At 42.7% G+C, this 25933-nt stretch overlaps 1 protein-coding gene across 1 annotated transcript in view; it reads left to right on the plus strand.

Moving 5' to 3' along the window:
* Positions 1–25933, plus strand: part of LOC133420593 (serine/threonine-protein kinase DCLK2-like) — a 58684-nt gene that overhangs the window by 12426 nt on the left and 20325 nt on the right. Inside the window, exons 4-11 of the mRNA XM_061710319.1 lie at positions 5169–5581; positions 16889–17015; positions 17839–17961; positions 21235–21332; positions 21484–21553; positions 21642–21747; positions 23532–23589; positions 24245–24364. Of these exons, the coding sequence (XP_061566303.1) occupies positions 5169–5581; positions 16889–17015; positions 17839–17961; positions 21235–21332; positions 21484–21553; positions 21642–21747; positions 23532–23589; positions 24245–24364 (1115 nt within the window). The remainder of the gene's footprint in view (positions 1–5168; positions 5582–16888; positions 17016–17838; positions 17962–21234; positions 21333–21483; positions 21554–21641; positions 21748–23531; positions 23590–24244; positions 24365–25933) is intronic.

Here is a 25933-nt window from a genome sequence, read left to right on the forward strand (position 1 = left end):
TGAAAATAAAAAGGTAATTGATCATGATTGTGGTGGGAATCCTCTCCTGAACCAACCGAGACCCGGGTGGGGGTGGAGGAGGAAAGTGTGTGATTATCGGCCGCTTTAGCTCTGATGAATAAATCAATAGATGTCTCCTCCGTCGCCGTGGTGACGCCGCCTCACCTGCATTATTGATGTCTGTGTTCATTATTGATGTCTGTTCATCAGCAGCTCAACAACTGTTAACGGATCAATGCAGGGCGCTCTCAGGGAGGGATGGGGGGGGTCGTGTCTCCAGGTCTAGAGACAAAAAACACTTTATCACTCGTACCACCTCTTTATTAGGGCCTTCGCACTTACAGTCTAATGTAGGCCCTAATTTATCTGTAGGAATTCTTTCTTTCTTTCTTTCTTTCTTTCTTTCTTTCTTTCTTTCTTTCTTTCTTTCTTTCTTTCTTTCTTTCTTTCTTTCTTTCTTTCTTTCTTTCTTTCTTTCTTTCTTTCTTTTGACGAAATGAGGGTCTTTTTTCCCCCTAAACGTGCGCCAAAAGTCACCAAATTTTGCACCAAGCCAGGCCTGGTGAAAAATGTGATATTTCATGGTTTGCATTAATGGGCGTGGCCTAACGGCTCAACAGCGCCCCCTAGAAAACTTTGTGCCTCAAGCCCCACAATACGGTTTGATGTACATGCACGAAAATCGCTACAAACATGTATCATGTCGCAACTTAAAGAAAAGTCTCTTGGTGCCATGGCCGAAACCCAACAGGAAGTCAGCCATTTTGAACATTTTGAATAAATCGTGTCATTTTGGCGCAATTTATGCCATTCCTTCGCCAGTTAATTCAGCCCGAACCGTAACGTGCACCCAGGTGTGTAATACATCAAAATGTGCGTCTCCATCCTGGGATTACACGCATTACTTTTCTCTTTCAAAAGTGTTACCGTGGCGACGCTAGACGCCAAAAAGCGCGCCCCCCCTTCATCTGATTGGTCCATATTTGATAGTTCTCCAAAAGTCACCAAATTTTGCATGCAAGCCAGGCCTGGCGATAAATTTGATATTTCATGGTTTGCATTAATGGGCGTGGCCTAACGGCTCAACAGCGCCCCCTAGAATACTTTTCTCTGCCATAACTTTTGAATGGTTTGACATAGGAAGTCGTGGGTGGTGTCATTTCTGATATGCTTATGGGGGACGGTGGCCATGAGTGCGAGGGCCCGTTCATCGCTGCTTGCAGCTTTAATTTATGGTATGTTTTTTTGTTGTTTTGTTTTTGTCTTTTTTTTTGTGTCTTTGCTTCTTGTCTAGATACCAGAGGTATTACTTGTCCAATATATCCATTCTTTTTCAATGTTTGAATCCAAATGACTGGTTTTGTTTAGTCTAAAACCTCCTGAGTCGAGGTTCATAAAAGCGTAATAATAAGCCTCGGCTTCAGCTTGTACCTTTACAGTGCCATTTAAAATATTGGACTATTTCTTTGTTGTATTATGTTGTATCCAAATGGACCGAATTAAAACTCAAAATCAATCAATCCTGCAGGATGTGCAGGTGTGGCTGGAGCTGAGCAGCGCCGCTAACACACACATCAGGAATATTGATCTGTGATTGGTTCTGATGGCTCTAACAGGCGTAAGTGGCAGGAAGCCGCTCCGCCGGAGATCTGCTGGAAGACTAAAGCGCCGTCGGGCCTGAGCACTTTTCACCGGGGGGAGATGGATCCATTCACAGCCGGAAACTCTGCATTAAAGGTTGAGTTCTGGTTCTGCGTCGAAACTACGCCATGCCTACGGTGTGTGGTTTGCGTCGACGCAGACCACACACCGTCACTGACGCCGTCGCTGACCTGCACCTCCCAGAAATTGTAACTACGCGTCGAGGCGACGCAGACCAAACGCAGACGAGAGGGCTGTGATTGTTTCGCTTGGTAGCAACGCATTTCTGGTTTCCGGTTTGAAGCAGTCGTGAACTTTCAGCCTCTTTTCTTAGTGTGTGTGTGATTTTTTTTGTTTTGGTTTTTTGCACAATAGTTGTCCTTATGTCTTTGATTCACTGTGACCGGAAAAATCGGGTCGGTGTCAAATTTATACCTTGTCCTCCCCCTTCCTGTTTTTATGGCATTAATCACATACACTCAACACCAGGGGCGGGAGGGGGTCCCACATCACCCGCGTTCCCTCGCTGGCCTGGGATAGCTGGGTCGCGATGCCCGGGCCCGGCGGGGCTCGCCGTGCAGCCTGGGGTGCCTTCTGGCCGTGCTGGACCCCCCGGGGAGGGGGAAACGGTGCGTGATTGTGTGTCTGTGTCGGTGAGAATGCGGTGTGCAAGGGTCCTGCCATGGAGGATTTAAGTCTCCATTGGCAGGACAACAAAATTTAATAATTTATTAACATTATGTCATACAAAGATGGTTATTATTATTATTATTATTATTATTATTATTATTATTATAGATATCGGATAGATGAATGGATGAATGAATGGGATGCCTGGGTCTGGGGCCCTCCGTTGTCGGGCCTGCGCGCGTGTCGCCTTGTTGGGGGTTCCCTCTCTCCGGGCCCGTCTCCGGTCCCCCCCGCTGCCTCCGTGGCGGGGCGCCCCTCTGGTCTTGGAGGGCCACTTTCGTGGGGGCGGGTGCGCCTGCCCGCGTCGGCGGCCGGGGCGGCTCTGTCTCTCCGGGCAGGCTGGCCCCTCGCCGGGTGGGGGTCGTTGGCCTGAAGGGTGAGGGCCTCCTGTCCGGCCCGGACCTCGCAGGCCTCGCAGGCGGTGGGTTGCCTCCCTCCTTCTTCTCCCCTCTGTGGGGTTGCTGGTGGCCTGGGTTCCGGGTTCTTCCTTGTCGGCCTCTGGTCTCGTGGGTGGCGGGGTTGCCTCCCCCACTATAGATACACTTCAGGTGGAGCTTTGATAGGATTATAACACACACATAAACACACACACACACACACACACACACACACACACACACACACACACACACATATACATATTCATACATTCATGCATGCACACATACGCACACATAGCCACACATATGTCACGTCAGGAGAGTCTCAAAAGTCAGGTTATATTTGTGTAGCATCAAAAACACATTTTTGTATCTTGTCCTACGCACGTGTGAATTGTTCTGTGCATTTGTGAAACGGTGTGTGCATTTGTGAAACGGTGTGTGCATTTGTGAATGATGAGACTGTTCTAGCTCCATCCAACACCAGCAGGTGTTTGTGTTCAGGTATTTGAATAATCACCTGGAGACGCTTTGACTTGCAAAGTCGCATTGAAAAGACAAGGTTGTGAGCACGACGCCCGAGGGAAGAGACGGCTGTGTGAGCGTGAAGAGAATAAAGAATAAAGAGATGTAGTTTAAAGAGCATAAAGAATAAAGAGGTGTAGTTTAAAGAGCATAAAGAATAAAGAGGTGTAGTTTAAAGAGCAAAATGAGCGTAAAGAGGTGTTGTTTGAGGAGCATAAAGAGGTGTAGTTTGAGGAGCATAAAGAGGTGTAGTTTGAGGAGCATAAAGAGGTGTAGTTTGAGGAGCATAAAGAGGTGTAGTTTGAGGAGCATAAAGAGGTGTAGTTTGAGGAGCATAAAGAGGTGTAGTTTGAGGAGCATAAAGAGGTGTAGTTTGAGGAGCATAAAGAGGTGTAGTTTGAGGAGCATAAAGAGGTGTAGTTTGAGAGCTAGAGGCCCAGACAGGCAGCGTTAATTCAGTCAGAGCTAAGGTACGGCCAGGTTACGAGTCACAGAAGTTTGCTATGTAGCTTATCTGTGTTAAGAAAACTTTAACTTTTTCAAATGCAGCCTCGCTCACATCCTGCTAACGTAACTATGAACACTTTAACAACGTGTTGATCAATTCAGTCAACGCACCTTTACGCAATACACATCCGTTTTCTGCACCATGGACAGCAAGAGCCAGTTAGAGAGAGGAAATAACGCAATTTAACTCATTCTGTCTCTTCATTCACTATATCAGTGCAACAATATCACGACATCCCAGTTTAACTCAAAACAGTTAAAATCCAAATGCAAAAAGGAGAGGGAGGGCGCAGAAGAGATAAAGAAAGAGAGAGTAAAAAAAGTTAAATATTTCCCTTAAACAGATTTATAAGAGGGTAGAGTGATTTGATATCTTACCTTAAGATGAACTTGCATAATTAATCAGTGACTAACAGCCTCGTTAACAGCCTGACTCCCTCCGTTGCCGGGGCAACATTGGACCCATCATTCCTTCTTTTTTTGCAAAAAAAATTGCAGGGTTGCCTGCCTTCTTTTCATTTTTTGTAATTTAGTAACGCTGCAGAGCTAAAAACAAGATTGATCGTTGTCAAGGACGCTGGGACATCACTGTTCAAGATATGAGGAGGGAAGTGTTGGGAAAGATAATACCTAGTGTCATAATAATAATACCCTGGTCATCCCGCTGCTGCTTCCACCTGCCTGCGGTCCAGGTTTCTTCCCTCCTAAAGGGGAGTTTTTCTTGCCACTGTTTGGCTTAAGGTTTTTCTCCCACTAGGGGAGTTTTTACCTGCCATTGTTTATGTAATAACTGCTCGGGGGTTTATGTTTATGTTCATGTTCTGGTTCTGGAAAGATCCTGGAGACAACTATGTTGTAATAGACCCTATACAAATAAAATTGAATTGAATTGAAATCAATCATGTTGTTCTGATTTGCATTTGTAGTTATTTTATATGTATTAAATAATAGAATAGACTAGAACAGAGTAATTCCATAAATGTATTAAAAAACAAACATTTACATTTTCCCCTGAAGCCGAGGTGTAGTTTGAGGGTGTAGTTTGAAGAGCATAAAGGTGTAGTTTGAGGGTGTAGTTTGAAGAGCATAAATGTGTAGTTTGAAGAGCATAAAGGTGTAGTTTGAGGGTGTAGTTTGAAGAGCATAAAGGTGTAGTTTGAGGGTGTAGTTTAGGGTCTACAGGCCCAGACAGGTGAGAGGGATGGAGAGGCGTTCTGACCATGGCACTAAAAATCCTCCATATTGCAGAACTACAGTCATATAATTAATGCAACAGCTCCAAAAACAGTTTTAATAACACAAACCCAAATCAATATCGGAACGAATCAAATCAAATGTTGATAATCGATTCTGAATCTTAAGAATTGGAATCAAATGGATTCTCTGGTAATAATCCCAGTTCTCCCTCGTGTGTCTCCTGCTCAGGCGAGAGCTACGTCTGCGCCTCCAACGAGCCGTACCGGAAGGTGGACTACACCAAGATCTCCACCCCCAGCTGGAAACCCGGGGCCGGGGCCGGTGGCGCTAGCGCTAGCGCTGGCGGTGGGGCGGCCCGGGCCCCGACGGCGTCGGCCGGCGTTTCCACCGGGGGAAACGCCGATCGGGGGGTGGAGAGCCGCGAGGCCCGCGAGGGGCGCGAGGGCCGCGACAGCAAGGACTTCATCAAGCCCAAGCTGGTGACGGTGATCCGCAGCGGCGTGAAGCCGCGCAAGGCCGTCAGGATCCTGCTCAACAAGAAGACGGCCCACTCCTTCCAGCAGGTGCTGGCCGACATCACGGAGGCCATCAAGCTGGACTCGGGCGCCGTCAAGAGGATCTACACGCTGGACGGGAAGCAGGTGGGTCCGTTAGGGCGCTAAGCTAACGTCAGTAAGCTAATGTCAGAGTTCACCTGTAGGATCTACACGCTGGACGGGAAGCAGGTGGGTCCGTTAGGGCGCTAAGCTAACGTCAGTAAGCTAATGTCAGAGTTCACCTGTAGGATCTACACGCTGGACGGGAAGCAGGTGGGTCCGTTAGGGCGCTAAGCTAACGTCAGTAAGCTAATGTCAGAGTTCACCTGTAGGATCTACACGCTGGACGGGAAGCAGGTGGGTCAGCGTTAGGGCGCTTTTCTTCCTTACTTCCTTCTTTCCTTCCATCTTTTCTCCCTTCCTCTGTTCCATCGTTTCTCCCTTCCTTACTCCCTTTCCTACTTCCTTCCTTCTTTTCTCCTGCTCTCTCCTTCCTTCTTCCTACCTCCCTTCCGTCATTCGTTCCTTTCTCACCAACTTTGCTTTTCCTTCCTTCTTTCCTTATTTTATCTATTCCTTCCTTCTTCCCTGCCTTCTTTTTTGCTTTTCTCCATTCTTTCCTTCCTCCCTTCTTTCCTTTTCTCCCTTCCTTCCATCTTTTTTCCCTCTTCCGTTCCATCTTTTCTCCCTTCCTTACTCCCTTTTCCTACTTCCTTCCTTCTTTTCTCCTTTATTCCTTACTTCCTTCTATCCTCCCTTCCATCTTTTCTCCCTTTCCTACTTCCTCCCTTCTTTCCTTTTCTCCCTTCCTTCCATCTTTTTTCCCTTCCTCCCTTCCATCTTTTCTCCCTTCCTTACTCCCTTTCCTACTTCCTTCTTTTCCCATGCTCTCTCCTTCCTTCTTCCTTTCCTCTCTTCCTCCTTTTTTACCCTCCTTTACTCCTTTTTCTTCCTACCTACCTTCCGTCATTCGTTCCTTTATTACCAACTTTGCTTTTCCTTCCTTCTTTCCTTATTTTCTCCATTCCTTCCTTCTTCCCTTCTTTCCTTTCTTTCTCCTTTCCTTCCATCTTTTCTCCGTTCCATCTTTTCTCCCTTCCTTACTCCCTTTCCTACTTCCTTCCATCTTTTCTCCCTTCCTTACTCCCTTTCCTACTTCCATCCTGCTTTCCTCCTGCTCTCTCCTTCCTTCTTCCTTTCCTCTCTTCCTCCTTTTTTACCCTCCTTTACTCATTTTTCTTCCTACCTCCCTTCCGTCATTCGTTCCTTTCTTACTTTCTTTGCTTTTCCTTCCTTCTTTCCTTATTTTTTTCTATTCCTTCCTTCTTCCCTGCCTTCTTTTTTTCCTTTTCTCCATTCTTTCCTTCTTCCCTTTTTTCCTTTTCTCCCTTCTTTCCTTTCTTTCTGCTTTCCTTCCATCTTTTCTCCCTTCTTTCCTCCCTTCCATCTTTTCTCCCTTCCTTACTCCCTTTCCTACTTCCTTCCTTCTTTTCTCCCTTAACCCTTGACCAGAAGACAGCACGAGGGTTAAAGTCAGAATTCACCTGTTGTTGTAAAAGTTCTTCTTCCTGCTCGACACCAGGAAAACCCGGGCAAGGAGCTCAGTATTATAACACTGAATACGGGTCAATGACGTGACGCCTGTATTTTCTGAAAAACAGATTTTCTTTCAATTCAAAAAAGGTTTAAATGGATAAAAAAATACCAGATATATGAACCACCTGTCCCTCATATGGACTCACTTGAATTTTACCAAAAATACTAGTTATTTGGGATTTTGTTGTTGTTTTAAGCGTCTAAATGTCATGTGGTTTGACCGTCCGACCAGGACTCTTGTTTTGAAAACTTTTTTTGAAATCACTCTAAATGTTTTTAAATCAATCTTCTTTTATCTGGAATGATTTCCAAAATGTCTTGTAGTGTGTAAGATTTATACACATTTATATTTATATTTCCATCATAATATACAAACAAAGTTTGACTGAAGTCCATTTTATGAAATATCATGTGGCGCAACCTTTAAAATAACCACTTTTGTAAAATACTGAAAACTGAAAATGTTAAGGAAATTAATTTATTTTAATATGAATCATGGTTGCACCACATGACCTTTTTTAAGGCTAGTGCCAATTCATCTTGACAAAAAATCACTTAATTTAAAATTTTTATATGAATGTATGTGTACACAACATTCTTAATGTTTGAACTACTGCAATAGATATTCTTTTTTTATTATTTTAAAATTGTCCTGTTGAAAATCCTTATTCGTCATTGACCCATATGTTGTATTTACTGCAACATAATGGACCAAATTACACGTAACGTGTGTGAATGACGGGTCACGGCGTGGCAGCGTGGTCGCTAAGGTGCCAGGCTAAGGCTAAGGCTAAGGCTAACTGCACGGAGACCAACATCGGGGGTGGAACTCCCCTGATGTTACCAAAGTTTCACCGGGATAATCAAAAGCCTGAAGACGCCAACGTGGACGAGCTAAAAAAAAACAGCTAAAATGAACCCACAAACTAAAAACAACCCACGAGCTAAAAATAACCCAGGAGCTTCGGGGGACTAAGGATACGGAGTGGTTTGTTGAGGACCCAAATGCAGGAGAGCAGGAGGCAGGAGTCGTGAAAAACCTATATTTTATTTATTATTTATTTATTATTATTATTTTATTTGCAAAAACGCTGATGAGCAGGATCAAAAGACTAGACGAGGAGAAACATGGAGGAGGAAACAGTCCGGACCAGCAGGAACAGGGAAGACTAGACCAGATTTAACCGGGTTAATGAGACACAGGTGACGACAATCAGGGCAGAAACAGACAGAACTGAAACTCAAACTGTCAAATCCTGACACCCTCGCGCTAAAAATAACCCTGGCGTCAAAAATAACCCACGCGCTAAAATTAACCTTCGAGGTAAAAATATTCCTTGCGCTAAAAAAAACCTTCACTCTAAAATTAACCTTCGCTCTTAAAATAACCCTCGAGCTAAAAAAATCCATTGCGCTAAAAATAACACGTGCTAAAAATAACCCAGGGAGAATTACACTGCAAAAACTAATTTCTAAGAAAGTAAAAACACCTTTTTTCAAGAAAATTAGATTAGATTAATTGTCCTTTATTCATTCCTCAGTGGGGAAATTCACGTTGACCAGCAGCAGCTCACATGCAGAGAAAAAGGGATAAAAAAATAAAAAACATGTAATTGAAAAATATATACAGTATATACAGGAGAAGAAGAATTAAAATAGTGCAGTATGATATTATAAAAACAGGAAGGATATGAAGGGAGTAGAGTAAATGCTGAAGGAGGGATGGGGATGTTATTAGACATGATACATATAATAATCAATTATTCAGGTAAAAATAGAAACATATTGCATCTCTTTGTTATTATTGTATGTTTACTACATTAAGGTACTATTTTAGACTATTTTGCTAGTTTTAAGTATTTTTGTGAATAATATGTTGATATTTTTGCTTAAATCAGACAATTTTGACCAGATTTAGCAACACGAGGCTCGTGTCCTGCAGCCTCTGCCCTTATTCCTGGGGCTGGTTTAGCAACACGAGGCTCGTGTCCTGCAGCCTCTGCCCTTATTCCTGGGGCTGGTTTAGCAACACGAGGCTCGTGTCCTGCAGCCTCTGCTCTTATTCCTGGGGCTGGTTTAGCAACACGAGGCTCGTGTCCTGCAGCCTCTGCTCTTATTCCTGGGGCTGGTTTAGCAACACGAGGCTCGTGTCCTGCAGCCTCTGCTCTTATTCCTGGGGCTGGTTTAGCAGTAGCAACACGAGGCTCGTGTCCTGCAGCCTCTGCTCTTATTCCTGGGGCTGGTTTAGCAACACGAGGCTCGTGTCCTGCAGCCTCTGCTCTTATTCCTGGGGCTGGTTTAGCAGTAGCAACACGAGGCTCGTGTCCTGCAGCCTCTGCTCTTATTCCTGGGGCTGGTTTAGCAGTAGCAACACGAGGCTCGTGTCCTGCAGCCTCTGCTCTTATTCCTGGGGCTGGTTTAGCAGTAGCAACACGAGGCTCGTGTCCTGCAGCCTCTGCTTTTATTCCTGGGGCTGGTTTAGCAGTAGCAACATGAGGCTCGTGTCCTGCAGCCTCTGCTCTTATTCCTGGGGCTGGTTTAGCAGTAGCAACACGAGGCTCGTGTCCTGCAGCCTCTGCTCTTATTCCTGGGGCTGGTTTAGCAGTAGCAACACGAGGCTCGTGTCCTGCAGCCTCTGCTCTTATTCCTGGGGCTGGTTTAGCAGTAGCAACACGAGGCTCGTGTCCTGCAGCCTCTGCTCTTATTCCTGGGGCTGGTTTAGCAGTAGCAACACGAGGCTCGTGTCCTGCAGCCTCTGCTCTTATTTCTGGGGCTGGTTTAGCAACACGAGGCTCGTGTCCTGCAGCCTCTGCTCTTATTCCTGGGGCTGGTTTAGCAACACGAGGCTCGTGTCCTGCAGCCTCTGCTCTTATTTCTGGGGCTGGTTTAGCAGTAGCAACACGAGGCTCGTGTCCTGCAGCCTCTGCTCTTATTCCTGGGGCTGGTTTAGCAACACGAGGCTCGTGTCCTGCAGCCTCTGCTCTTATTCCTGGGGCTGGTTTAGCAGTAGCAGCACGAGGCTCGTGTCCTGCAGCCTCTGCTCTTATTCCTGGGGCTGGTTTAGCAACACGAGGCTCGTGTCCTGCAGCCTCTGCTCTTATTCCTGGGGCTGGTTTAGCAACACGAGGCTCGTGTCCTGCAGCCTCTGCTCTTATTCCTGGGGCTGGTTTAGCAGTAGCAACACGAGGCTCGTGTCCTGCAGCCTCTGCTCTTATTTCTGGGGCTGGTTTAGCAACACGAGGCTCGTGTCCTGCAGCCTCTGCTCTTATTCCTGGGGCTGGTTTAGCAACACGAGGCTCGTGTCCTGCAGCCTCTGCTCTTATTCCTGGGGCTGGTTTAGCAACACGAGGCTCGTGTCCTGCAGCCTCTGCTCTTATTCCTGGGGCTGGTTTAGCAACACGAGGCTCATGTCCTGCAGCCTCTGCTCTTATTCCTGGGGCTGGTTTAGCAGTAGCAACACGAGGCTCGTGTCCTGCAGCCTCTGCTCTTATTTCTGGGGCTGGTTTAGCAGTAGCAACACGAGGCTGGTGTCCTGCAGCCTCTGCTCTTATTTCTGGGGCTGGTTTAGCAGTAGCAACACGAGGCTCGTGTCCTGCAGCCTCTGCTCTTATTTCTGGGGCTGGTTTAGCAGTAGCAACACGAGGCTCGTGTCCTGCAGCCTCTGCTCTTATTTCTGGGGCTGGTTTAGCAACACGAGGCTCGTGTCCTGCAGCCTCTGCTCTTCTCAGGACCACGTTTCTCAAAAATCTGAACCGAAACCGTCCCAGAAGATCAGCGGATCAATAACTGAATGGATTTATTTAGTCTCATCAGATTATTTTGTAATGACATCTTCCTGCACTTCTGGTACTTCTTTATTGCTCTTTAATAGAAACACGGAGATGCAGCTTCATTGTAGTTGTTTTACTCAACACCCGACTGAAGACGACCAACGACGAGGCTGCAGGAACCGCAGCAGATTTATCACATGAAAGAGACGGTTTTGTGTTTGTAATTTCCATCTCCAGCGTGAGTTCAGCTCCCCGAGTTGACGAGGATTCTGGTTTTTTAAAGCCGAGAAACTGCTGCAGTCGGCTGAAAATAAGCCGTTGAACAGACTCTGAATATTCGCTGAAGCTTCCTGTTCTGTTCCGGTTTGAGGATTTACACTTATCTCACTCTCACCGGCGGGAACATTTTAACACACTCTGAAGTTAGAGATAAACGCTGGCTGGGCGATGAAGAGAGAAGCTGCTCAGACCTTCTTTATACATTATAATTACACTTGTAGTCCAGACCTCCTAAAATATATATATATATATACATATATATATATATATATATATTAGCGCTGGGACGATATGGTAACTCACGATTCAATACTGTGGGGATATTTGGCCCACGGTAACAATAATATCACCATGCACGATATCTACGATATTCCATATATTATAAGAAATGTCATCAACGATAAATCACGATATATGTGACTGAAAAAGAAAAAATACCCATAAAAAGGAAAATGTCTGTAGTTATGCATTTATTCAATGCCAAAACTTAAACTTAAACTTAAACTTTAAACTTTATTTATTTGTATAGCACCAACTCATGCAGTGTAAGTGCAACTCATGGTGCTTTACATACAGAGATAAAATAACAATCAAAAGTACAATTTAAAACATCCCATACGACCCCGCCCCCCACCCCCCACACATACACACACCCTCACTCACACTCATACACATGTGCACACACACACACACACACACACACACACACACACACACACACACACACACACACACACACACACACACACACACACACACACACACACACACACACACACACACAGTAAGAGGACTGGTGACATGGCATAGCACTAACGATCCAGGTGAGGAAAACACTACCTATGGGTGGCCGTCCACACTGAGAGGCTCCACCGGCCATGACCACAAGGAGCATCGCCACAGAGACCCCCCCAACCCGGACAGACCGGGACAGACCCCACACAGAAGGTGGAGCCCCCCCCCAGCCACCCAGGCCTGAGAGATCCCCATGACGACACCCCCATGGGCGGAGCAGACACACCTCTCAGTGTGGACGACCTCCCTGAGGAAACACTGGAGCTAAAAACTAAAAGATTAAAAGAAAGTAAAAAATGCCTAAACAGTGTAAAATTTTAGAAAAATCTATACAAAACTTAAGATGAATAATAAATAACATAAAATACAAAGTCACTAAAATGGATTAAAGGTTTAAAGATAATTACAAAAAAAAAAAAAAAAAAAAAAAAAAGTAAATACAATAAATACAATAAATAGCTGAAAAGACTAGGTAAATGAGATCAGATAAAAGCCAAACTAAAAAGGTGTGTCTTGAGCCTCCTTTTAAAAATATCAACGTTCTCTGCGGTCCTGAGGTTCTCTGGCAGGCTGTTCCATAGATAACTAACTAACTAAATAACTAACTAACTAACTAACTAACTAACTAACTAACTAACTAACTAACTAACTAACTAACTAACTAACTAACTAACTAACTAACTAACTAACTAACTAACTAACTAACTAACTAACCCTGAGGTTCTCTGGCAGGCTGTTCCATAAAGAGGGGCCATAATGGCTGAATGCAGCCTCACCGTGGGTTTTGGTCGCGGTTCGGGGAATGGTTAAAAGGCCGGTGCCAGAGGACCTCAGGGTCCGTGAGGGTTGATACGGTAAAAGCAGATCAGATAAATAAGATGGCCCAAGACCGTTAAGACACTTAAAAACCAGTAAAAGAACCTTAAAATCAATCCTGAAACGGACGGGGAGCCAATGCAGCGATTTTAAAACAGGTGTAATGTGCTCCCGCCCTCTGGTCCTCGTCAGCACGCGAGCGGCTGAGTTCTGTAATAGCTGTAGGTTCTTAATACTCTTTTTAGGAAGACCAGAGAGCAGGGCATTACAATAATCTAAACGACTAGAGATAAAAGCATGCATCAGCACCTCCGTGCTTCATCCAATGTACAAAGAAAGTGCATTTGTATATTTACTCACTGCCTGCTAGTCTTGTAAATGTAAACACTGTACAGTTGAATAATTAAAGTTCATGAACAAAAGTGCGGTGACAACCGCGTAAATCCATTAACATAAATAATAATAATAAAATATTCATATTTGCCGTGAGTTTATGGATTATTATTGGGACAGAGAGCAACAATATATTGCAATATGGATTTTTTTCCCCACCATTAGTTACAAATCCCTTGGAAACATCTAGACCAGTCCGGGACCGAGACAAGAGCCCAGAAAAGAGTTCTGGAGAACTACAGGTCTAATTCTGATCTGGTTTTACCTGGATAAGGGGGCGGAGTCAGCTGCTGGCCCCGCCCCCTCCTGGATCAGGGGGCGGAGTCAGCTGCTGGCCCCGCCCCCTGAACCAGGAGGGGGCGGAGTCAGCTGCTGGCCCCGCCCCCTCCTCGTTCCTCCTGTTAAAGACGGAGATGCAGGTGAAGATGCTGCTCCGGGCTGTGATGTCACAGAACCCTGCGGGTCGTAACGTTTCCAGGTTCTGAGACGAAGTGAAGTTCCTCTCAAACCCACAAGGTCACGTTGTTTAAATCACGTTGTTTAAATCACGTCGTTTAAATCACGTCGTTTAAATCACGTTTGTTTAAATCACGTTTAAATCATGTCGTTAAATCACGTTGTTTAAATCACGTTGTTTAAATCACGTTGTTTAAATCACGTCGTTAAATCATGTCGTTAAATCACGTCGTTTAAATCACGTTTGTTTAAATCACGTTTAAATCATGTCGTTAAATCACGTTGTTTAAATCACGTTGTTTAAATCACGTTGTTTAAATCACGTCGTTAAATCACGTCGTTTAAATTACGTTTGTTTAAATCACGTTGTTTAAATCACGTCGTTTAAATCACGTTTAAATCACGTCGTTTAAATCACGTTTGTTTAAATCACGACGTTAAATCACGTTGTTTAAATCACGTCGTTTAAATCACGTCGTTTAAATCACGTTTGTTTAAATCACGTTGTTTAAATCACGTCGTTTAAATCACGTCGTTAAATCACGTCGTTTAAATCACGTTTGTTTAAATCACGTTTAAATCATGTTTAAATCACGACGTTAAATCACGTCGTTTAAATCACGTTTAAATCACGTTGTTTAAATCACGTTGTTTAAATCACGTCGTTAAATCACGTCGTTTAAATTACGTCGTTTAAATCACGTAATTTAAATCACATAATTTAAATCACGTTTAAATCACGTTGTTTAAATCACGTCGTTTAAATCACGTCGTTTAAATCACGTTTGTTTAAATCACGTTGTTTAAATCACGTCGTTTAAATCACGTTTGTTTAAATCACGTTTAAATCATGTTTAAATCACGTCGTTTAAATCACGTTTAAATCACGTTTAAATCACGTCGTTTAAATCACGTCGTTAAATCACGTTTAAATCATGTTCAAATCACGTCGTTTAAATCACGTTGTTTAAATCACATTTAAATCATGTTTAAATCACGACGTTAAATCACGTCGTTTAAATCACGTCGTTTAAATCACGTTTGTTTAAATCACGTTTAAATCATGTTTAAATCACGTCGTTTAAATCACGTTTAAATCACGTTGTTTAAATCACGTCGTTTAAATCACGTTTAAATCACGTTTAAATCACGTCGTTTAAATCACGTCGTTAAATCACGTTTAAATCATGTTCAAATCACGTCGTTTAAATCACGTTGTTTAAATCACATTTAAATCATGTTTAAGTCACGACGTTAAATCACGTCGTTTAAATCACGTTTGTTTAAATCACGTTGTTTAAATCACGTCGTTTAAATCACGTTTAAATCACTTCGTTTAAATCACGTTTGTTTAAATCACGACGTTAAATCACGTTGTTTAAATCACGTCGTTTAAATCACGTCGTTTAAATCACGTTTGTTTAAATCACGTCGTTTAAATCACGTTTAAATCACGTCGTTTAAATCACGTTTGTTTAAATCACGACGTTAAATCACGTCGTTTAAATCACGTTTGTTTAAATCACGTTGTTTAAATCACGTCGTTTAAATCACGTTTAAATCACGTTTAAATCACGTCGTTTAAATCACGTCGTTAAATCACGTTTAAATCATGTTCAAATCACGTCGTTTAAATCACGTTGTTTAAATCACATTTAAATCATGTTTAAGTCACGACGTTAAATCACGTCGTTTAAATCACGTTTGTTTAAATCACGTTGTTTAAATCACGTCGTTTAAATCACGTTTAAATCACGTCGTTTAAATCACGTTTGTTTAAATCACGACGTTAAATCACGTTGTTTAAATCACGTCGTTTAAATCACGTCGTTTAAATCACGTTTGTTTAAATCACGTCGTTTAAATCACGTTTAAATCACGTCGTTTAAATCACGTTTGTTTAAATCACGACGTTAAATCACGTTGTTTAAATCACGTCGTTTAAATCACGTTTAAATCACGTCGTTTAAATCACGTTTGTTTAAATCACGACGTTAAATCACGTCGTTTAAATCACGTCGTTAAATCACGTCGTTTAAATCACGTTTGTTTAAATCACGTTTAAATCATGTTTAAATCACGACGTTAAATCACGTCGTTTAAATCACGTTTAAATCACGTCGTTTAAATCACGTTTAAATCACGTTTAAATCACGTTGTTTAAATCACGTTGTTAAATCACGTTTAAATCACGTCATTTAATTCACGTTGTTTAAATCACGTTTAAATCACGTTGTTTAAATCACGTCGTTTAAATCACGTCGTTTAAATCACGTCGTTTAAATCACGTTTAAATCACGTTTAAATCACGTCGTTTAAATCCTGTTGTTTAAATCACGTTTAAATCACGTCGTTTAAATCCCCTCAGGAACGTTTGTATATTCAAATACTGAAGTTCCCCTGAGACGGATCCACCAGGATTAAATGAAACCTCCACCAGTCAGGGATGTTAACGACGGCTTTAAAACTCAAAGATCTTTGCAGGGCAAAAGGAAGAAACATGTTTAACAGATCAAAGACAGTTTTTAATCCACGTTCGTATCCAGAATCTATCGCTGCTTTCAGAGAAACTTGCTGCTCTTGGTCGTTTCAAACTGAGAATAGTTGACTGATCAGAGAACATTCAGGCTGAACATCATCTGTTTTTGTGCTAACGGCGGTTAAACATTACAAATTAAAACTGGAGCCAGAATCCTGATGTAAACCAGGGCTCTTATTTTGAAGGCAGAGAGTCACAGCCAGGGCTTTTATTCTGACGGCTCCAGTGTTTCCAGGGTCAGTCCTGCCCCCCCCCCACTCTTCCTTTCAGTTTGTGCAGCGACTTCAACCACACTCTCCATCCCTCCCTTCACTGCAGCTGGGTTGCCGTGGCGATCGCCCCCCCCCAGCCCCGTTGCTAGGCTGCGGGGGTGGAATGTTCGGACCGGCTACAGAGCTGTTAGTCGTCCTGTTGCCACGGAAACCTCCACTCACATTCCTTCCTTCCTTCCTTCCTTCCTTCCTTCCTTCCTTCCTTCCTTCCTTCCTTCCTTCCTTCCTTCCTTCCTTCCTTCCTTCCTTCCTTCCTTCCTTCCTTCCTTCCTTCCTTCCTTCCCTCCCTCCCTGCCTCCCTCCCTCCCTCCCTCCCTCCTTCCTTCCTTCCTTCCTTCCTTCCTTCCTTCCTTCCTTCCTTCCTTCCTTCCTTCCTTCCTTCCTTCCTTCCTTCCTCCATGGTAACCAGACTGAGGTATCCATGGTAACCAGACTGAGGTATCCATGGTAACCAGACTGTGGTATCCATGGTAACCACACTTTGTCTCCGTTGCAGCTGACGTGTCTGCAGGATTTCTTCGTGGACGACGACGTCTTCATGGCCTGCGGGCCGGAGAAGTTCCGCTACGCCCAGGACGACTTCGTCCTCACGCACACGGTCAAGACCACGACCTTCGTCAACGGTGACGTCCACACGTACCGCACACACACGTCCATAAACACGTCCCTCACAAACTCCTTTCTCTGCACCAGCATCACAGATCCGGCTTTTAATTTTTATTTTATTTTGAACATGCATGTTAAAAAAAAAGAATATATATATATATATATATATATACAGCATTTGGTCAGACCTCCCGGATCTACCAACATGTTCCAAACGGAGCAGGATTGAAGTAAACACTTAAAATACATTTTTTTTTATTAATTTTTTTTATATTTTTATCCCGGTTTTTTCCCCATTTCTTCACCCAGTGCTCCTACCTAACAGTCCTGGGCATTTCCATCCTCTACCAACCCCGGGAGTTCCTGCACTGAGCTCAGGTCTCCTCCTTAACCTGAGGAACAGCAGCATCTTTTCACCAGACAGGGTGGGGTTTCTCTGGCCGGACGTAGCGCGAGGAAGGATCACGTTATTCCACCCAGATCTTCCCCACCCCATCTGTTCCCCGGTAGCCCAGGACTGTTGCATGTTTTTGTGAGGGTAGCTCACATTAGCTACCCAAGGGAACACGGGGAGAACATGCAAACTCCACACAGAAAGATCCTTTCTCCAACCCCACCCAGGGTTCTGAAGTCATGGGGGAACTAACACGCACTTCAGCGCCCACAGCGTCCCCAGTGGGAATCAAACCCAGGACCTTCTTGCTGTGAGACGCTGCACTACCTGCTGCGCCACCGTGCCACCCTCAAAATACATTTAACACTTAAATAATAGTTGAAGGCTTGAATGAATGAAAAGAGGGAGAGTTGTGTTTTTATTTTTTAACTCTCCTCCGTCTCCAGAGTGCAAAGCCAAGGCGTCTCGAGGCCCCGCCCCCCCGAAAACTCCCAAGACCCCCGGCGTCCCCGGCTCCTCCTGCAGGACTCCGGCCAAGGGCCCGTCCAGGACCAAGTCCCCGGGCCCAGGTGAGCTGCAGCAGAACCCCCGACCCCCCCCGGGCTTTTACATAGTTTTATTCCTATATTTCATTCATACATTGATGTTTTAGAGGTCGTGTATAGTCATGGAAACTTGCTGCCAAGTCATGGAAACGTCATGGAAATGTGTTGGTTAAAATGTGTCTGAATCCTGGGGCCATTTATGGCTCCAGTCACACGATAAAATAATTAAACATAAAACATAATTTTGCATAAAACGCCTATCGAAGTTATACCCATAGTAAATTGAAAGCTGTTCTTGAACCGTTTGAAGTTCATGGATGGTTCTGGCCTCTTTTAAAAGGGAACACTCTGAAGTTTTCCCCCCAACTGTAACTGCTACTAGCATTGAGTAATCTAAGTTTGAACACACTGAAATAGAAGGTTTTAGTTGTTTTATAATCAGATGTTTGCAGATGAATCTGTGAATTATTAACTGGAAAACACAATGAGACACAGCCTGAAGCCTTATCTAGTGCAAGTTCAAATCTGATAACAATACCACAAAAAATGAGTATTTTACACATGTTTCTGTAAGATTATGTCTAGACCTTTCCAAAAATGGCCATTTGGAGATACCAAAAGGACACTTGGATAACCAGGTCACATACCTGGCTTAACTCTTGAACCTTTCAACGTACAGTCATAATTTTGGCCTCTAATGAAAGCTGACACTTAGAGGTTCCTATCATGTTAAACTAAACTTTGGATATAAAAGAGTCAAAACACAGACACACGTTTCATTCCCTGCAGTGATTTCACTTTACGCAGGGACTTCCTGGTTGTGGGTTTTATTCCCACCCCCTGAAGCGGCACATTGTTGTTTTCAGGATTTCATTGGCTACACAATGTGCCAGTCATCAGCACGATTGGCTCCAATTGGCTAATTTTTTTTCATGACAAAAGGGGAACATGCGCTTCATTTCCATACAGGCTCATTGGCTGTTATGGGCTGTAGAGGGGACGGGGAAGCTCCTGATTGGTCGAATGAGCTGTCAATCTAAAGGACACTAGTTACAGCGAATAATATGCTGAAAATTTGGGACATTGAGCGGCTAATTTCCAATGATGCAGCGGCTGTTTGTGGATTTTACTGGTATAATAATGTATTTTGGACTAAATACTTGACTGGATTGGATTGACTGGACCTTTCTGAATGTAACCAGACCATTTTTGTGGGAATATTTTTGATCGGACGAGTTCTACGAGGCTTCATCGGTGGGTTGCGTCCTGAAATGGTTTATATTGGTGGAATCACAAGAATCTTAGCTTTCCAAAGATATGTGGCATATTCCTCACGTAACATATGAGTTGTGGAAGGGTTAATGCCTTTTTAAATAAACTCCACTCTGATTTATTCATGTTTTACCCTGAAAGTGGCGAGCCAGCCAGGGCCTAGCATCCCTGAGAGTAAGCGGTTATTATTCCTGACCCTCGACCTCGGCCGTCTGCAGGGCCGCTTACAGCTTCCTGTCAACCAATCACAGCTCCTCCTCCATCAATCACAGCTCCTCCTCCACCAATCACACAGCTCCTCCTCCACCAATCACACAGTTCCTCCACCAATCACAGCTCCTCCTCCTCCATCAATCACGGCTCCTTTCTAGGATTGTCCCGATCAGGATTTTTTAGATCCCGATCACCTGAGTTTGAGTTTCTGTCGATCACGATTTTTCCCGATCCGATCACTTCTTTTGGCTCCCGATACATTTCCGATACTTTTTCCCGATCAGATACATTTTGGCAATGAATAAAAAAAAAAGAAAAAAAAGAGGACTAAAACTAAAATGATCCCAAGTTTCTTTTCTTGTCCATTGGAGAACAACATGGACATATATTTAAATTCAATTCAATTCAATTTTATTTATATAGCATTTAATACAACATAGTTGTCTCCAGACGCTTTCCAGAGATCTAGAACATGAACATAAACCCGCGAGCAATTATTACATAAACAATGGCAGGTAAAAACTCCCATAGTGGGAGAAAAGCCTTAAACCAAACAGTGGCAAGAAAAACTCCCCTTTAGGAGGAAGAAACCTGGACCGCAGGCAGGTGGAAGCAGCAGCGGGATGACCGGGGGTGGGGATCGCAGGCCAGCACGCAGCTCCCGAAGCTCCGGCCCAATCAGCAAGTCCCAGGTTGGGGTGCAGGGTCGGGGAAGGGTTGAAAAGGGGCAGGGCCAGGGAGAGGAGTCTTGAGGGACAAACCGCCTGACCGGGCCGTTACCCTGACCGGGCCGTCACCCTGACCGGGCTGTCACCCTGCCCCCCTCACTCCCACGCTGCATTTCAACAAAGCTGATCAGCTCTGGAGCCACAAAATGTAAAAACATGAAATTGAAAACTAAAACAAAAAGTGCAGAATAGTGCAATAATTAAAATAAATACATTTAACTTCAAAAGAGGTCGTTGAATGACATCCAGTCAAATTCACAAAGACAAGAAAATGAAAATACTTTTTGTCTTAACCTTTCTGAATTCAACATTCTGAATGAATTAATGAATGAATGAATTAATGAATTAATGAATGAATGAATTAATGAATTAATTAATTAATTAATTAATTAATAGCAGCAGCTTCACAATTCAAACATGGAAACCATGTTAGTTTCACTTACTTCGTCGGCCGGAAGTGGCGTTAAATGCAACAATTATATAAAATGATTTAATATATATTAAAAACATTAATAACTAGTAGTGATGCACCGGAATGGAAATTTGTGGCCGAAACCGAAAATAATAATAAACACTTGGCTGAATACCGAACAAAACCGAACATGGTTCTTTGCAGTTTTTCAGTATTTTTTCACCATTGCACTAATCAAATACATTTGATTTAGGCTTTTCAAAGAAAAAAATCTTTTACAAAATTACAAGGTAGAAAATATTTATTGAACATAAAAAATGAACATTTTTTAATTTCCAGCATTATGTTGTTTTGGTTCCACCTCCTGGTGAATGTTGGTGAAATTCTTATGTGGTTAGTTTTTGGTTGGCCAACGATTTATGTTTGTGATGCAACCGGTACGGAGCGGCCAGTTTATTTCCTTATATTACAACGCCGTTATTAATTGTTCGGTTTTTTTCCCACTTATTCCACCAAAAGTGTTTTTTTGCCATTTTCGGCCGAACAATTTCGGTTACCGAACAATCGCTGCATCACTAGTAACTAGGTTTGTCCCCATACTTTTTTTGACCGATACCGATGTTTTGAAAATGCCGTGACCGGGACAACACGACTCCTCTCTCTCCTCTGCAGCCGAGAGTCAGCCGGCCGGCAGGTCCGGATCCGGTTCCAGGTCCAGGTCCAGGTCCAGCCAGTCCCCCACCAGCCCCGGGACCCGGCGCCGCCTCAAGGTCAGACCCGCCGCCGCTGCTGCAGAGTCTTTAATTCAGACCATGAATACGTTTATGTCTTTAGAGGAACGAAGAAGATAAAGTCAGTTAAAGCTTCTCCTCATCAGCTTTCATTCATGACTGGATGTGCTCCACATTCACTCTCCTGTAGGTTTCTCCTGGCCGTCCGTCCTGCCCCGACCTGAACGGAGAGACGGAGCAGGAGGACCACGATGTTGAAGGTGAGAGAACCAGGTTTGAGTTTAAACCTTCAGGTTTTCCTGAGGAACTCAGATCAGATCGGAGATCCACGTCTCTTCCTCTCCACAGTGAACGGGAACCGCTCGGTTTCCTCGTCCGTCATCAACGACAAGTACAAGGTGGGGAAGGTGATCGGGGACGGGAACTTTGCCGTGGTGAAGGAGTGTGTGGAGAGGTGAGGAAACCACGCAGCTGCAAACACAGGAGTTAGTTCTGTTAGAGTTGGAGAGGTGAGGAAACCACGCAGCTGCAAACACAGGAGTTAGTTCTGTTTAGAGTTGGAGAGGTGAGGAAACCACGCAGCTGCAAACACAGGAGTTAGTTCTGTTAGAGTTGGAGAGGTGAGGAAACCACGCAGCTGCAAACACAGGAGTTAGTTCTGTTTAGAGTTGGAGAGGTGAGGAAACCACGCAGCTGCAAACACAGGAGTTAGTTCTGTTTAGAGTTGGAGAGGTGAGGAAACCACGCAGCTGCAAACACGGGAGTTAGTTCTGTTAGAGTTGGAGAGGTGAGGAAACCACGCAGCTGCAAACACAGGAGTTAGTTCTGTTAGAGTTGGAGAGGTGAGGAAACCACGCAGATGCAAACACAGGAGTTAGTTCTGTTAGAGTTGGAGAGGTGAGGAAACCACACTGCTGCAAACACAGGAGTTAGTTCTGTTTAGAGTTGGAGAGGTGAGGAAACCACGCAGCTGCAAACACAGGAGTTAGTTCTGTTTAGAGTTGGAGAGGTGAGGAAACCACGCAGCTGCAAACACGGGAGTTAGTTCTGTTAGAGTTGGAGAGGTGAGGAAACCACGCAGCTGCAAACACAGGAGTTAGTTCTGTTAGAGTTGGAGAGGTGAGGAAACCACGCAGCTGCAAACACAGGAGTTAGTTCTGTTAGAGTTGGAGAGGTGAGGAAACCACGCAGCTGCAAACACAGGAGTTAGTTCTGTTAGAGTTGGAGAGGTGAGGAAACCACGCAGCTGCAAACACAGGAGTTAGTTCTGTTAGAGTTGGAGAGGTGAGGAAACCACGCAGCTGCAAACACAGGAGTTAGTTCTGTTAGAGTTGGAGAGGTGAGGAAACCACGCAGCTGCAAACACAGGAGTTAGTTCTGTTTAGAGTTCACTTTTCTAAAGCTCCACTGTCACAGATCTATCAATCTATCCCAGAATCACTGACGAATGAGACAAATGTCCTGCCTCGTCCTGCAGTTTAACCCGTATATTCTACTCTTGCACGCTACTTTCTCGCTTCTGGTTGAATTATTTTGACACCGTGTCAAAAATATTTTCAGTGAATATAAAAGTCTCCTGAATTGTGTAATGTTTTGTCCTTAAATCAAGAAAAGCCTCCCAGGAGATCGACTGTATATCTTTTTCTCATTCCATTGAAATACACAGTATTTTTTATGGTGACAAATATCCTATATATTGTAAATTGACATACAGAAATAATATGATGCTCAATGTAAATGTGTCATTGATTCCTGTTCTACTGTGACTTACCCCCTAATAACAATATTTATTAAAACAGGACCTGACAGTGTAGTGGCTGTTTGTCCTCCAGGGGAATTATTAAAAAAGAACAAAAAACCCTTAAAAGTATCAAACTATATTAAACTGAATCAAATCAATCGGCCACTGAGACACATAGGGAGTGAATTTACGCAGGATAAAACAGAGTCCGTTGTTCAAGCAACAAATAAAGTTTCTTGAGGTTTATTTCACTGGCAAACAATCAAATAAAGAAAAATCTCCCGGTGCTCCAGCTACCCAGTACCTTCAAAATAAAAGCATGGGTAAGTACCAAAATAAACATCATCAATACTAAATATCATAAACAAATTAAAGGCCTGTTCCCAAAACTAAACCAGAAAAACTAACTAAGTGATAAGTGATTAAATGATGCAGAAGTGAGCGACAGCTCCAACAGTATAGTCCACGGTAACTTTTCCCCCCGGTTTGTCTTGCAGGTCCTCGGGTCAGGAGTTCGCCCTGAAGATCATCGATAAGGCGCGCTGCTGTGGAAAGGTAACACCCATTAGAATTAATATAAGATCATGGAGACAGACGGGCGAGGGAACGAGCAGAAAGAAAGACCGGGATTAATTTAAAGAGGATTGAGTGGATCTTTTTTTTTTTCTTTTATCTTTTAAAATTTATTTATTTTCTTTTTTATTAATTTTCTTTTTTTTTTCTTTTTTTAATTTTTAATTTAATTTATCTTTTTTATTTATTTTTTATTTTATTTTTTGTTTTGTTTTTTATTTTTTTTATTTTTTTGTCTTTTATTTATTTATTTTTTATTTATTTATTTATCTTTTTTAAAAATGGGAATAAACCAGCCACTTACTTTGGAGTTAAGTTTAATCTGGAATGGCCATTTTCATTGGGAATTAGGTGTTTACATGGTCATATTTACTCATTTTAAATGGTATTTAATGTTAATATGAACGTTTGTGTGGCCTGATTTTAATGGTATTTAATGTTAATATGAATGTGTGTGTGGCCTGATTTTAATGGTATTTAATGTTAATATGAACGTTTGTGTGGCCTGATTTTAATGGTATTTAATGTTAATATGAACGTTTGTGTGGCCTGATTTTAACTGGTATTCAATATTAATTGTAATGTGTGTGTGGCCTGATTTTAATGGTATTTAATTGTGAATGTGTGTGTGTGTCAGGAGCACCTGATAGAGAACGAGGTGTCGGTCCTGAGGAGGGTTCGTCATCCCTCCATCATCCAGCTGGTGGAGGTGGACGAGACTCCGTCCCAGCTGTTCCTGGTCATGGAGCTGGTGAAGGTGGGACCCCTTCTGGCCTGGAACCGTACACTTTTTTTTCTTTTTTTTTTTTTTTTTCTTTGGAGAAACAAATTTTCTCATCAACAAAACATATTTTACATTTTTCAAGTTACAGTTACACTTAGGATTTTTTCAGTTATTTTATTGTCTGAAAATGGTTCAAATGTTATTTTGTTGTCTGAAAAATGGTTCAAATATGTTATTTTTTACTTAAAAAATTTAAAATATGTTTTGTTGATGAGAAAATATGTTTCTGTATGTTTCTTATTTTTGTGAGGGGGATATATATTATTTTCGGCACTACCTTGTTCTCTATAGCTGATATAACATGAATTACTCCTATGTGGGATCAATAAAGTTCTTATTTTTTCCATCTGAGAAAATTAAATATATTATATTTGGTGCCTAACTGTTTCCAAGTATATTAGTGCGTGTGTGAATGAATAAATGAGACGTAAAACGTACATTTCTTTGTAGAAAGGTGCTTTATGAAAATAAGGAAAAAAGAGGAAAAAAAGGAAAAAATAGGAAGAAAATAGAAAAAAAGAGGGAAAAAATGAGGGAAAAAGAGGAAAAAAATAGGAAGAAAATAGAAAAAAGTGAGGAAAAAAAGATTCAAAAAGAGAAAAAAGGAAAAAAATGAAAGGAAGAGGAACAAAGAGGAAAAAAGATGAAAAAAGAGAAAAAAGAAAAAAAGCAGAAAAAATAGGGGAGGAAAAAAAAGAGAAAAAAAAGAGGAAAAAAGTGCGCATGTGAATGAATAAATGAGACGTAAAACGTAAATTTCTTTGTAGAAAGATGCTTTATGAAAATAAGGGAAAAAGAGGAAAAAAAGATGAAAAAAAGAGAAAAAAGAGGAAAAAAATGGAAAAATTTGAAAAAATAGGAAAAAAGAAGAAGAGGAAAAAATGAAAAAAAGAGAAACAAAGAGGAAAGATCGAACAAATAAGGAAAAAAGCAGAAAAAATAAGGAAAAAAAAGAGGAAAAAAAAATAAAAAAGAGGAAAAAGGTGCGTGTGTGGATGAATAAATGAGACGTAAAACGTACATTTCTTTGTAGAAAGACGCTTTATGAAAATAAGTCCATTTACTATTAGTTTACAGCGCAGTCTTGAAGATCCAATATGGCGGTGGTGACGTATCGCAGCAGCTCCGTGGGAGGAGGAGGAGACTTGGATATGGAATGATGTAAAGGTTCTGCAGCTTCTCCATATTTTACATTTCATGAACCAAGTCAGAACCAGAAAAAAAGAGGAAAAAAGAGGAAAAGAGATGAAAAAAAGAAAAGAGGGAAAAAAGAGAAAAAATGAGGAACAAAGAGGAAAAAAAGGGAAAAGAGAGAAAAAAAGAGGGAAAAAAAAGAAAAAAGATGAAAAAATAAGAAAAAAGGAGAAAAAGAGGAAAAAAAGGGTTAGGGTTAGTTTCCAGTGCAGTCTTCAACGTCCAATATGGCGGCGACGTTGGACGGTGACGTAGCAGCAGCTCCATGGGAGGAGGAGGAGACATGGATAAGCTGGAAACATCAGTGGTGTGATCCGGATGCTCCGGGCTCTGACCCGTCTCCGTGTC

This window comes from Cololabis saira, chromosome 20, assembly GCF_033807715.1.
Source record: "Cololabis saira isolate AMF1-May2022 chromosome 20, fColSai1.1, whole genome shotgun sequence".
Classification (NCBI taxonomy): domain Eukaryota; kingdom Metazoa; phylum Chordata; class Actinopteri; order Beloniformes; family Belonidae; genus Cololabis; species Cololabis saira.